General features: G+C 35.9%; 1 protein-coding gene across 4 annotated transcripts in view; it reads left to right on the top strand.

The window, feature by feature from the left end:
• Positions 1-14,818, top strand: part of COL6A2 (collagen type VI alpha 2 chain) — a 48,647-nt gene that overhangs the window by 19,972 nt on the left and 13,857 nt on the right. For all 4 annotated transcript variants that reach the window (XM_026707648.2, XM_026707649.2, XM_026707650.2 and 1 more), the window contains exons 14-25: positions 859-948; positions 1,583-1,645; positions 2,879-2,941; positions 7,535-7,597; positions 8,373-8,435; positions 9,651-9,701; positions 11,040-11,075; positions 11,522-11,584; positions 12,377-12,439; positions 13,379-13,414; positions 13,729-13,774; positions 14,601-14,753. In XM_026707648.2, the coding sequence (XP_026563433.1) occupies positions 859-948; positions 1,583-1,645; positions 2,879-2,941; positions 7,535-7,597; positions 8,373-8,435; positions 9,651-9,701; positions 11,040-11,075; positions 11,522-11,584; positions 12,377-12,439; positions 13,379-13,414; positions 13,729-13,774; positions 14,601-14,753 (790 nt within the window). The remainder of the gene's footprint in view (positions 1-858; positions 949-1,582; positions 1,646-2,878; positions 2,942-7,534; positions 7,598-8,372; positions 8,436-9,650; positions 9,702-11,039; positions 11,076-11,521; positions 11,585-12,376; positions 12,440-13,378; positions 13,415-13,728; positions 13,775-14,600; positions 14,754-14,818) is intronic.

Genomic DNA, 14,818 nt, shown 5'->3' with positions numbered 1-14,818 from the left:
ATAATTAAATTCTTTGAACTTCAGAGCCACACGCTGACTGTAGTGCATCAGTAACATGATTTGAAAATGCAGATATGATATATCTATCTATGTTCCTTTTATAGCAACTGTAAAAAGTAAGGAAAATAGGAACCTTGGTTAGACTGAACTAAACATAAACTAAACTCCTCTAGCAAACAAAGTAAATGTTAAGTGGGGGGCATTCATTTATATTTACATTTGGGGACAACTACTTATTGGAAGTATGATTAAAATAAAGTACCTAAGAGAGTATGTGCTTCCAAACTGCAAAATCCAACAGTTGCACTCCCTTCCGTACAAATTTCACAATTCATGCCAGGGGTCTCCAATCTTGGCAACTTTAAGCCTGGAGGACTTCAACTCCCAAATCTGGCTGGGGAATTCTGGGTGTTGAAGTCCTCCAAACTTAAAGTTGCCAAGGTTGGAGACCCCTGATCCATGCTATTGATTGAACTCTCTAATGTTGTGCTTGAAACTATCTGTAGGCAGATAGTCTGAAGGTAAGTGTTTTTCCAGCAATGCTTTTCTTGGAGAGACTTTTTCTTCCAACCCACTATTTTCAGAGCTATATTTAGCAGGACCAAAAAAAAAAATTAAAAAAAAAAACTGGCTAAAGAAATCTAGATAGACTCCTTAAAACTTGGCCCTTCCACCCTGATGATAATTAATTAATGATTTGTATTACAAGAGACAGGAAACAAATTTGCAAAAATCTTAACGTTTGAAAGTGTGATTCAGTGGGATCAGGTCAGATAATCCTCTGGAACACTACCTTTTGTTGTCCAAAAGCCTTTTCTAACAGGTTTTGTTCCTGTTGTTTTTCTTTTATTTTTAAAGGGACCAAAAGGATACAAAGGAGAACCTGGTCTTCCTGGTCCCAAGGGAAGTCCAGGCGAGAAAGGACTTGGGGGACCAAAAGGAGAAGCTGTAAGACCATTGATGCTTTCTAGCTTTGCTTTTTTTTAATGCTTTCCAAAAGCAGGCTGCCTTACTAGTCCTAAAAGACACCCAGAAGCGTGGTACTTCAGAGCTGCATGCAGTATCTAGATGCAGGTGCCAGATTTTCTTTATATAAACTTTGTGAAACAGTTCTCTGTATCAATCATTGTATGAAGATTTGGAGCTTCCAATTTCTTTCTTTTTATGACATTCAAATGTAAAAATGTACTATAGTGTTTGATCCTTAATTTTCTGGCTTAATATTTAAATTTTAATAAAATGTCTCCTCTTGGCACATATTAGTGGATGAAATGCACAGAAAAAAAACAAATAAGAATTGTTTTAATTTTAAAATGAATATATTGTCTTCTTCCTCTTCAAGAACAGATCCACCAAAAGCTATATTAAGTGCAGAAGTCTTAATTTTGAAAGGTTGCTCTGGCCTGAATTTTGCTCTAGTTCACCAATAATCAAATATTTTTATTTGGCTTTCCTTTCCTGATAGTATCTTCGTGTCTTAAAATAGAGTAGGTACCGTTTGTGCAGCTGTTTAGCATTTCAGTGAAGTAATCCACATTAGGAGTTTGATTAAAAAATAATAATTTTACTCTGTTTTGCTCAGGGTCGTCGTGGTGATCCTGGAGACATAGGAAAACCTGGAAATCAAGGAACCAAGGGGGAAAAAGTACGTTCACAATAGATATAAACCTTTTCAACGCTAGTGCTTATAAAAATCTCTTGGGAAAGGGGACGATACATGTAGATTTCTAGTGGAAATGAATAAGCTATAAAAAGAGAACCAAAGGTTGTCTGAGAAAAGTTTTTACTTGCTTCCTAAAAGGACTTGCTTGATTCCCAGTCCTTCCGGGAAAATAAAGGGAGCTAATAAAGGGACTAATGATGTTCTTTTGCCTTTATTAATTTTTCAGGACACATTGGTGAACTTTATTTCTTAGCTGGAGTTCTTAACACGGTGCTTATAACCTTCAGTCAGTTTACCAGTGTATTTCTTGGCAGCTGCCTGCCTGATTTGACTTTTAAAGTTTAACAAAATAATATTGGGAAAGTGACGTTCTGCAAAGCAAAGTTCCAGCCTTCAGAATTATCTGAGCTCCATGAGCGTTCTTTGAAAATAAGAATGGAGTATGGTGGCAGCTAGTCTGCAAAACAAGCTGAGAAGGATAGATAAGGAGAAGCCAAAAGGGGACAAGATAAAGAGGCAGCATCTCTTTCCTTCTGGCAAAGTAGCATTTTATACTTGGCCATGTCCACTATGTTTAACACGGCCCGTTATAGCTTCTGAAAGATTTAAGTATTAAGTAATAGATATTAACTATCCATTGACTCAAATGTCTGTAAACCCTTTTTAGGCTTTTGACTTTATTTTTTAAGAGCCATGGTGGTGCAGTGGTTAGAATGCAGTATTGCAGGCTACTTTTGCTGCCTGCCGGCTGCCAGCAGTTCAGCAGTTCGAGTCTCACCGACTCAAAGTTGACTCAGCCTTGGTAAAATGAGGATCCAGGTTGTTGGGGCAATTTGTAAACCATTTAAAGAGGGCTGTAAAGCACTATGAAGCAGTATGTAAGTCTAAGTACTATTGCTATTGCTACTTCTAGTTATGTTTACCTGTTGCAATAAACAGGACAATAAACAAATTTAGAGATCAATAAGAAAGAATTTCTTATTTTATGTATTCATAATCATGTTTATACTTGTATCTGTTATCTAATGCATGCTTGACAAAATAAATAAAATAAATAAATATTAATTCAGGTCCCCAATGTTTACCTTAAATCGTGGTTTAAATGTTAAATTTATGTCTTGCTGGAGTTTTCTCTCATACATCCAGTTATTAGGCATAGTAAGCTATCATAGAGTTGAAAGCAACAACTAATATGAATTATTTCTTTATTCACAGGGAGATCCTGGTTTTGAGGGACAAAGGGGCCTACCAGGAGAAATGGGAGAGAAAGGAAGAAATGTATGAAAGAATATTAATCGATGCCTCCCCCATTTAGACTTCTCTAGCCATTACTTGAAAAGTAGATTGAAAAATGTTTCCCTATTGTTATGGATATTTACATATTATCGGTTTACATATACTGCTAGAATTTGTGAGACTGCTAAAATATCCTGGTAAAATGGCACTTTATTATGTTAAATTTAAACAACTTTGATGCTCAATTCCTGACAGAAGAAAAGAAAGATGGTAGGGGAGAGGAACAAGAAGTTCAGTCACAGCTATCCACTATTAATTATACTACTTAATAGAGATGATGGGAAACAGGAATCTGGAGTTTTCCCTGAATAACTTTTGTCCTCTAAAAAGTGTCTTAATAGCTTTTAAATTTTTTTTTTTAGTAAAAGTTTTATTTAAGTTTTCACAAAACATACAAATACAAATGAAATATCTTTTTTTGAGAAGAGCGTGGCCCTGGGTTATCACTTCTCCATACAAAAATAAACTCAACACGTATTTATCTTATACAGTTTAATCCATATCTTATAACTATTTTTTCAATTTTTTCAATAGCTTTTCCCTTTTTTTACTTCCTATAGCCTTATTTTAAATTATCTCATTCCTTTCTTAATTCAATTACATATCTTTTTCTAATTTTTAAAATCTTTCTAATCAATGTTTTTATACTTTCATCTGTCCTGTTTACAATTTCATATTATCTTTTCTCATAAAACAAATTTTCCCCTGTAATTACTAGAATGGAGTGTAACACCTTTGTATCTTTTTTCAAATCTTATTGAAAAATTTAAGTTACACCTTTACAGTTATAACATTCATTTTCTAACCTCTATTTTATAACACATACCTATTTTCAATCAAATTCTGCTTGGCACATTCCCTTAAAATACACACTATATTCTTAAAAGAAAAAAGTATATATGTATATATATATATCTGTTTTCTGAGGTTCTCGCGGGTATTTGTATGTGGATCTTTGGTTGTTCGGGTTTTCTCCCGCATAAGATTTGAAGTATCTAGGCAACGTTTTGATGAAGTCTCATTCATCATTTTCAGGCTTCAGCTCTGTGCTTCTCAGAGTGAATCTCTGAGAAGCACAGAGCCGAAGACAGAAGCCTGAAGATGATGAATGAGACTTCATCGAAACGTTGCCTAGATACTTCGAATCTTACGCGGGAGAAAACCCGAACAACCAAAGATCCGTATATATATCTGTGTATATATGTATAACAATAGTAAATGGAATAATTATTCTATTCAAGTACAGCTCTACCATTAATATTAATAACAATCTTTTACATTTCTATTTCTTTTAACAAACATTACCTAATAATATCAGTTGTCTTTTACTTTAATCATCTATATTTCATATTTTACTTATTACTGTCTTTAAATAAAAAAAACCAAACAATAGTTATTAACAGTAGTCAATAAAGTTATTTTTCTTATTCAAGTTCATCTTGTCAACTGATAAAAATCTTCCAGGTTTCTTTTCAGTTTTTTTAAAAAGTTCTTTTTAAATCATTGAGAGCCTTATTCTCTTTACAAACAACTATTCCACTACACATCAATAGAATTTTTTTCTATCACTTTAACATATTTTCTAATCCTTTTCTATTTCTAATATAACAATGCTGTCCCATGCACCCTTGCAGAATCCTCTCCTTAAGTTAAATTTAACCATTGTCTTTGTGTCTTTTAAATAGGTTTATACCTTTAATTCTTGTACGCTTTACCTATATCTTGTTTCTGTCCTTTGTAACTTCTTTTCCTTTCCCTCTTCCCTCTATTCTTCTCTCTCCCCTTTTTATTCCCTTTTCTATCTGATTCTCCCTTCTGTGATCCTCTCTTCTGCTTCTTCCTTATATTATGATTGCTTTTCAAATGCCTCTTTTTTTTGGCTGTTGCTTCAGTGCTTAAGTTTTTAACTCCCTTTCCCCCCTTTCCCTTTTTTACCCCGCTTAAAATTGCTTGGTCATTAAAGATGGCTTCTTCGTTGTCCCTCGTTCTTGTTCTGCCAGCATTTCTTGTTGTTTTTCATAGTTCAAGATCTCCATTTCTAAAAATTGAAATACAAAGCCAAAAGATCCTCTTCTGTCTTGTGCTTCTACTTTTTGTTCTTTAAGTCTCACTTTTAACTCTTCAAGGAGTGATACCATTTTAAAAAAATTTAAACAACCCCCAATTGATTTTATTTTATTTCATTAGGATCCTCCATGCAAAGTTCCAGGAATCATCCAATAATCCAAAACTGTTTCTTGCTTCTTTTCTCACTTTCTCTTTCCAGGGGCTTTGTTATCTTGTAAGAAAGTCTCAGCTACAATGTATCTTTTGCAAGCCTTGTTAAAATTCCACTATCAAGTTTTTTTAAAGTTCCAGGTGGTCTCCTCCATTTTCCAGATTCTACACTCTTTTTTCCTTTCTCCCTCCGCTGGTTGCTTTCTTTTTTTAAAGAAAGTTTTTAAATTATCCAAGAATCTTTATCCCTTTAACACTTTATTTTCAGCTAGAAATAGCCTATTAATGTCAAAGTGGATTAGTATCAATTTCTTATTCGAATCTCTTCTTCTTAATGTTCCAAGTCAGTTAAAACTGTCAATGTTGGAGGAAAAAAGCCAATTCTGTTTCCTTTCCCTTTCTCTTTCGCAGCTTAAAATCTTTTTTAGGAATAGTATTAGTCTTTAAAATTCAGGTTCCAGGTACCTTAAATAGATGTAATAACTTTTAATTTTTAATTGTCTGGATAACTTTTGTGTTCTAAAAATTGTCCTCTATAGATTCTTCACTTCCACCCCCAAAGTCTTGTCTCTTTGTTCATACAACTTTCCGTGATTGGGTCTCCTTTCCAACTGCATTAATATTAATGTTTAATATTTCAATTTTGAGGCTCCCATGACTCTTAAGTAGCTAACAGTTAAAGAGTTAACTTTAAAGGAAACAATCTTTTAACACAGTTTTTAAAAATGATATACGTCATTGTGATGCATACATTCCATATGATTAAGGAACCTCATAATCAAGAAGTGTCCTGATAGTCTTTGATAGCTGTTAAAACATCTTTCATAGTGTGCATTTAAGGAAATATAGTCTAAAGACTGCAGTTATCTAATAGAAATTTTCCCCCTTATTCATTTTTGCAATGAAAAATTTTTTTGGCCATTTCTGCAGCATGAGTTTCTAAGTCTCTGGTGCAACTCAAAGTTTGAAATATAATACAGCAGCAAAACTGAATTCTGATGAACAATAAATGTTTTGTTTTCCTGTTTTGCAATAATCATTAAATTAATTTTATAGGGAAATTTTATTAATTTTTATAGGGACTGTCAGTTTTTATAGGGACTTGTCGACATATGCTTTTTCGAATGAGTTCAGGCTTGGTAGGCATAAATCTGTGAAATCAGTTATGGCTAAAACAAGATTGACAACATATAAGCAAAATGTTTCTGTGATATTCTAATATAGGTAGTCCTTGACTTAGAACCATTCATTTAGTGACCATTCAAAGTTACAGCAGTACTGAAAAAAGTAAATTATGATCAGTCTTCAACTTACGATCATGATAGCATTCCCATGGTCACGTGATCAAAATTCGAGCACTTGACACCTGGCATGTATTTATGACAGTTGCGCTGTCCCGGGTTCATGCAATTAGTATTTGTAACCTTCTCAGCTGGTTTCCAACATTTAAAGTCAATGGAGAAAACCAGATTCACTTAACAACCATATGAGTCACTTAATTGCAGTGATTCGCTTCACGTTCACTGTGGCAAAAAAAAGGTTGTAAACTGGAGCACAACTCGTTTGCTTAGTAACAGAAATTTGGGACTCCATTGTGGTTGTAAGGAGTGCTTATATATGTTCTGACCAAGGCTTCTGAGAACATAATTACGCACACGCTTATTTTAAAAATAAGTCTTGTTTTATTGCAATGCTGGGAATTATTTTCATTCCCAGTCAGTAATGAATCTCAAACAGTCCCTCGAGATAAGCACCCACCTTTTGTTCCCGTGAAGTGCTACCAATAACAGAAGTATCAAATAAACTAGAACAAAATCCAACTGAAGTACAAAGAGCTTCAAGAATGAGTTTTAACCGAACGAATGACTTGGCTTCCTGCAAAGGTTTTGTCATCTTTGCCTGTCCTTTATACCTTATGGGAGGGGCAATCGCCTCCCAGCCTTACTCCCGAGTCACCCCTTTTGTTTCAGCTGCTCTCGCCTTCTAGCAGCTCTGCACACGCGCACATTGGGAACAGGCTCCCCTGGGTCCTCTGCCTCGCTGCTGCCAGACTCTGAAGGCTCCGGAGGCAGCACCCCACTCCCAGATGGTCCTGGCCCCATCTCTGCATCGGACTTAGGACCCTCATCCGAGTCCTCTCCAGACTCCCAGACTGATCTCCTTTCTTTCCCACTGTCTGATTTCGTTGCCATCTGCACAGGCTGCCAGCAAACCACAACAATATATAATACAATAAATAGACTCATTTTCTCACGCTATGACTTAGGATGGCCTTACTCTCTATGTAATCCTCTATATTTCTACAGTATCTGAAGTGGAGGCTAGCTCTGACTGTTCATTTCACATTTTGTTTCACAGGGAGATCCAGGACCATCAGGCCAGCGTGGTGCACCAGGCCCTGTGGGAGAAAAGGGCAGCCCCGTAAGTTTATCTAAGCACATTTACAGGAGACAGCAACTAAGTTACTCTCTATGACGTTGTTGCTTTCCAAGAGGCAGCAAAATAAGAAACTAATACATTTTCTTCCCCATGCAAACCATTTTAGTCAAGATTAAAACACTTGTTCTTTGCTTCTTGCTATAGATTTCACTTGTCCAGTTTTCCCTGTTTGATCCAAAATCTTGCCTTCTTTTGTTATTTACTAGAATTGTCCATAATAACCCAAGAGAATAAACAGTAATAGCACTTCAAATGATGTGTTGCATCTGCATTTCAAATTTGGGGGAAAGTGTTTATTAATTTTTGTTAATGTGCATTTCACTCTTAGGATTTGAATATAATTTGATTATAAATTTTAATTATGACATAATATTATAATAAGGAATGCAGTTCTTTATTAGAAAAAGTGATGCAAATAGCAAGAGATTGAAAAAAATGAGAAAAGTTCAATGGTTAGACCAGGGATTTTAGAATGGGATTTGACACTACAGTATACTAAACTACAGTCTCTAAATTAATAAAGAAGCAGTGCCTGAAAATCAAGAGTGGCTGCATTTCAATACTGTTGCCTGTCATGGATTGGCAGAGAGCAGATGGAAGGAAAAACATGATTGGCTATATTTTGAAAAAAGGTAATACAGAGAACCCCTTGTAAGTGGAGGAGAGGATGTTGACGATGGTATTCTAAATGCTACTACACCTGATCATTCATTTCTCTATTCCATTTCTTTGTTTACTCCCCACTTCCTGTTTGCAGGGCTCAGCTGGAAGTCCTGGGAGAGAAGGTGAAAGGGGCGACATGGGACCTAAAGGACCCAAGGTAAGGCCTATAGCTACCAGGAACAGACTTAGGTTTGCTCTGGTTTGTTTTATAATATTAACTTGATTTAATCAGCTAAGACAGCCTTGTTTTAAGACTATGGTCAAGACAGAGGAGATTTTTTTTTTTTTTTTTGGTCATTCTCCATGTCTTTCTTGAAAATTCAGAATCATAGCATTTTTCATAAGTTGTTCATTATCTTTCAGTCGGTGTTTCTTGCCAGCTGAATTGGGTTATTCTATACTGCTTACTCATTAAAGGCCTATTAAGCTTAAAAGGAAAGTCAGTTTGATATAATGATTGAAGGTAGAACCAGGAGACTGTGAATTCTAGTCCTGTCTTAGGTATGAAGTCATCTGAGTGGTTTGGGGCAATCACTTTCTCCTAGCCTTCGGAATGAGAAGCCTAGGAAGAAAGAGCCAATGGCAATAGCAAACCACTTCCAAAAAAACCTTGCCAAGAAACCTGCAGGGACTTGTCCAGGCAGTTGTCAAGAGTTAGTGCTGACTTAAAGGCATATGTGAACCCACACACGTGCACATGCGCGCGCTCACGCACACACACAGAGAGAGAAAAAAGGTCAGCCAATTATTTTTAATGGCGGTCATGAACAGACTTTTAAGTTGTAAAAAGTTTCTATCAATATTAACTATGATTTCTAAAATATTAATGTGATAAACATAAAGTTGGTTAGATTTTACATTTCTTATTGAGGTTTTTTGAGATTATGCCTAGCATGAAAGTTGTGGTTTCATTTTGAATTAAGTTTTCTGCATTGTACCATGTATATCTTTCCAGTACTTTTGATTTTTTTTTTTTATGTGTTTCTACCACTTTTGGTAATTTTTTCCTTCTGTTTCCGGGTATTTCAATTGTCTATTATTGTATGTTTTCTTTATCGTGGTGATTATTGATGGAGTTGTATGCCATTTATAAAAATATTTGGTACTAACTTCCTTTCAGATTATAAAAGAAAGCTTGGAGTAAATTTTATGGAATTGGTGATTTTATGGATGTTGCAATATGATTAAATCTGTGTAGTGTAAGCTCTCCAAAGTCATTAGAGTTTGTGGTATACAAATAATTGCAATATATAAATAATAAGAGCTAAGCTAATAAGAGCTAATTGTCATACAGATTAGCAAGAAGCAAACTTCTGGAGTCTTATATATGATATGTTTGAATTGTGTGTTTATTTTCTTGTTTTAATCATAGGGTGATAGGGGAAGACCTGGCTTAAGTGTTCCTGGTCCCAGGGGATCTCGGGTATGTTTTCATGGTGTGGCATATTTATATTAATTCCTAATATGAAAAGTCTTCTCAGAACAAAGCAGAAGCACCATTAGAAAAGTTCATTTGTGGAACAATCCGTGAGAAAGTCTCTTCTGTCTTTTATTCATCTACTTATATTTTTAATCCATTCAAGAACAGCAGTTTCCTGGTTGGTTTAGAAACCAAAAATCTCTCTCTTTCTCTGAGAAGGGAGAGTAATTTATATTCACATCCTTCACTTTTGAATTTCTTAGAATGATCCTGCAAACATGCAGGAGTGTGGTTGTCTGTCAGTTTCAGGAAATGCTGCCAAATTTAAAGCTGTAAAAACAATGTCCTTGTGTGCATTTTTATTATGAAAGATAAAAACACAAGAGAGCCCTTATCCTTCTTTTAACATTTACTAAAATAAGCACACACACGCACACACACACACACACACACCCCGCTGCCTCCCAATAAGAAATGAATCTCCTCTTCCAATCTCTTTTGCTCACATCAAAGACAAATAAAGGAAATGAGGTGAAAAATAAAGCAAAGCATTGGTTAAAAACATACACCAAAAATAAATTTCTAACTAAGCAGTATTACAACAATTTTTCTTTACAAATAGATGAAGGAATTATCTTTGCAACAGGTTATTTTAAATGCAGATCCATTAAAAAATTGTGAAAAGGTTAATAATATAATAAGAAAATGTTTTATATACAACTAGCATACTGTACATCTTAAACTGTTATTGTGAGGTAAAGAATATATTTTTGAACCTTTAAGCCATGTGCGTTCAATTCAATGTCCATTGACAGAGAAAACACTGACAGCAGTGATGGGATTCAATTTTTTTTACTACCGGTTCTGTGGGTGTGGCTTGGTGGGCATGGCAGGGGAAGGATACTGTAAAATGTCCAGTCAGAGGTGGTATTTGCCAGTTCTCCGAACTACTCAAAATTTCTGCTACCGGTTCTCCAGAACTGGTCAGAACCTGCTGAATACCACCTCTGACCGACATACCATACTTACCCATAATAGGTACATTGTATGTTATGTGAACCAAGCCAATTGTGTCTTATTCAGTGATTACTGTGATTCAATGTGTTGTGATAGATTCAGTTTTTTAAAATGTTGTTCATCAGATATTTCACTATTTTCATTCTTTGTTGAAACCACGGGAACTTGCTTGATTCCCTTGGCCCTCCAAAAATTATGTTTGTCTGTTAACTAATCTAATTAATTTATTGATCACCATATGAAATTTTATGTTATACTTTCTTATATTTGAACAAATCTATGGCAAGACAAAATGAAAACTGGGACACTTTTCTCTCTTTCTAGGGTGACAAAGGTGAAAAGGGTCAGCCCGGCCCAGAGGTATGGTACACTTATGTACTTGCTTTTGCTAATAAATTGGACATTAGGTGGATGTCATGTTATTTTCCTTCACTAGTTGAGGAATTGATCCCAGAAGCAGCTTTGAGAACTGGCAGGAGGAAGGTATAGGTGGCATCCATAGTGGAATTGTTCTGGGATCTCTTGAGTTTCCAGTAGGATGCCAAAACAAGCCACAAGATTAATACCAGTATTTCTCAGTCCAGCAACTTTAAGAGGTGTGGGCTTCACCTTTCAGAAATCACCTCCTGCTGAGATGTTCTTCTCATAAACTTCTTTTTATTTCTGTTTAGTTTAAGCCCTTAACTGATTCAGGCAAAACCCTCTTTCTAAAGGAATAATAGAGGAAAATGATGTATTGGGAAGAAAATAGTGAGTTGTAGAGGAAAATACAAAACAATCTCTTCTTTATACCATGTTTGAGACAGGGTGCAAGAGGTGACCCTGGACCAAAAGGACTTAAAGGGAAAAAAGGAGAGCCAGGTGATGATGTAAGTAGACTCTTGATCTTACATTCTCTAACTTCTCTTTTTAAGAACTTTAACCATTTGAAGGCTACTTTAATATTCTGTTTTTTAAAAAACATATCCTGTGTGCTCTTCCACTGCTCTTTGGCTTAACATAAATTTAGCTAATGATAAGCTGATATTTTATAATAGTAAACTCATATCTTTTATAAACTTACAGCTTCTTTCGTAGGCTTTAAATTATAATGTTGCCCATGTAATCTTAAGAATTAGAACATCCCTTATATCTCATATATAATTGAATATACACAGTTATAATTATTGTATTGTATTCTATATAGATAATACATATATCATATTCATAACAAGGAGATTTAAACACCAGAGAGCTTGTAATTCCAGGTTTCTCAGGCCTGTGGTTAAAATACAGATGCAAAGTTTACTGGGGTAACATATATGTTTCCCACAGTGGTAATAGTATCTGAAACCTGTTGAATTTTCTCAGGAATCTTTAATGAATTATCGGTAGAACTTCAAAAACCTAATTTAAATGTTTTACTTATTAGGAACTGTTTCCCTCTTGGCACCTTATGGGTTTTTTTTAAAAAACACTGCAAATGATGTGTGTGTAAGAGAGGGGGGGAGAAGGAAAGGGGGCAGACAGAAAAAATAACTTTATACCCAGGGTTATACAACCCCCTTTAAATCCTCTTTGAAACAATTATCTGTCTCCAAAGAGCTGTCATTCATTTTCTGTGCTCTTCAGTAAAACCTTCTTCACTCACTGCCTTTAACTGTATTCCTCTGTCTCTCTAGGGAGGAGTCGGCCTTCCAGGTCCACCTGGATCCAGGGGACCAAGTGGTGAACCTGGACCTGAGGTATTATAGTTGTGTATCCAGTTGGACATTATTGCATGGCTCCCTTCCCTTGGGGTGAGGCATTTGAGCAATCCCAAACCAGAGAAGCAGGAGGCAAAAGAAGTGACTACCTTGATACCCTCGGTAACAGGATTTTGTCCCTAAGATGAGAAGAAAGTCTGTCACTTTCTAAGGTCTGACAGCAGCCCATTTATCTCAGTCTGCAGAAAGGTTGGTAATGGTGCTGCCAGCACCGCAAGTAGCACCCATTACTCTCTGTAGACTGGAGAAAAGCAGGCTGGGTGGAGGATTCCTTTCCCCTTTAATTTGGTGCTTACCTCAGGATACCTCAGGAGCAAGTTGTATGCTGACACCACCACCACCACCCCCAATTTCCTTGTCCTTTGAACATAATGGTTGCATTAGAAGCACTCTGTCATTCTGTCATGTTTTGTTTATTCTGTTCCTATTTACATGTAATTTATTCCCAAGAACCATTTTTTGGCTCTACCAAAACACCTTCAGTCCCTCATTCAGAACCATCTCATTACTCTCATACTGTCTCTCATTCAGGCCTTTGTATAATAAATAATCAAATCAGTGAGACTTTTAAATCTATCTGTACACAAATCTATCTATACATAGAAATAGATTTATGCTTAAACCACATGTTCATGTTCAAAACAGATAAACATTTTCCTAAGTAATCAATCAGCAAACTGTGACATCATTCACCATCATTGTTAAGTCTCTGCATGACACATTACTATACATGCCATGACACATTTTCTATGCTCTCCTGCTTTAATTCTACCTCTGATTTAAAGCAACACTTATATTTCCAAAAGCTAGTGAATATTTAAAATATATTGCAAGTGGATCTATTACTTTTCTTACATCCTGAAATTTCAGAAAGGTGGGTTTCCATTTGATGAATGCTTCCATCACCTTCTATTCTAGGGTGAGCCTGGTCCTCCTGGAGATCCCGGCCTAACTGTAAGTCAAGACATTTCTTATACTGCATACTCACTTTGGTCACTTTGCTGCCTTTCTGGTATCAGTGATCATTTGTTGTGGGCACAGCAAATGCTGCTTCACACTATTTGGCATAATAGAAATTATAATCAGAAACTGGTTTTATTTCATAATGCATGTACTTACTGATCCTTTTTGAGAATAGACAGATATTTGTGGGCTTATAGTGTTACAATAATAGAACACTGAAAGGCACAGGACTGTATAATATTTATGATAATCTAATAATGCCCATATTCTGCATACATAATTGTTGCTGTTGTTGTCGTTGATAGGACTGCGATGTGATGACCTACATCAGAGAGACCTGTGGCTGCTGTGGTTTGTTCGGAGTCTTTGCATGGTCTTCATTTAAAGTAGAAGGGTTCTCTGAGAAGGGGGAAATCAGACCATTTTGATAGGGGAAAGTTGCCATCATATCATGATGTTCTTCAGTTATTTGATGGCTATGCTAATTTTGGATAGTTTAGGGTAGGACTAGTAGCCCTTACATCAAAAGGACTTGCAGAACTATAGATGACTCTAAGCAGTAGATTTCTTTGTAATTCATTGCAAATAGGCAGAAATAGTCACCGCTTACCATGGATGTGTGCCTAATGTGGGAAATAACCCAGAAGGATATTGTTTATTTGTTTTGTTTGTTCCTTTAAAATTATTGGCCATTAACTTAAAAAGGATGCATTTAGAGGTGAAAGAATGTACTTTTGCTGTTTTTTTCTGGGGTCTGAATTGACATCATTATTCATTCTGAACTCTGATCAAGCTGCTTAATTAATGCTTAAATAGCATTTAGCTGTACCAGAAGCTTAAGCTTCCAAATGCCAAGCTTCACACTATGTTGCAAGGGACAGCTTTGCCTGGGAACACATGGCCTGGATATTCTATAGTATTGCTTAACTGTCTGCATTTTGTATTCTAGTGCCCTCGCATCACTATCTCTTATCATTCTTATTGGCCATGTTGGCTGGGGAGAATAGAGGGAATAGTCCAACATATTTAAAGAATGCCAGGTTGAGGAATGTGCAGGGTTCAAATAGGCTTCAGGAGGCTCCATACTTTAAAATACTTTTTCGCAGTGCATTGTTGCTATGGTTCTGGACTCGTTTTATGGTACAACTCCTGACTATTTTGTCTTCCTTTTTCATAGATTGTGAGAAACGGTGTGGCCCATTGGACATTGTCTTTGTCATAGACAGTTCAGAGAGTATCGGCTATACCAATTTTTCCCTGGAGAAAAATTTTGTTATCAATGTGGTGAGCAGGCTAGGGTCCATTGCCAAAGATCCAAAATCTGAGACAGGTCAGTGACTGATGATTTCTTCTTACAGCTGAATATTCTCATAGCTGTAATGGTCTCCGATACTT

The sequence above is a fragment of the Pseudonaja textilis genome, chromosome 1 (assembly GCF_049901715.1).
Source record: "Pseudonaja textilis isolate UNSWEBS1 chromosome 1, rPseTex1.2, whole genome shotgun sequence".
Lineage (NCBI taxonomy): Eukaryota > Metazoa > Chordata > Lepidosauria > Squamata > Elapidae > Pseudonaja > Pseudonaja textilis.
This window is presented reverse-complemented; position numbering and strand designations above follow the sequence as displayed.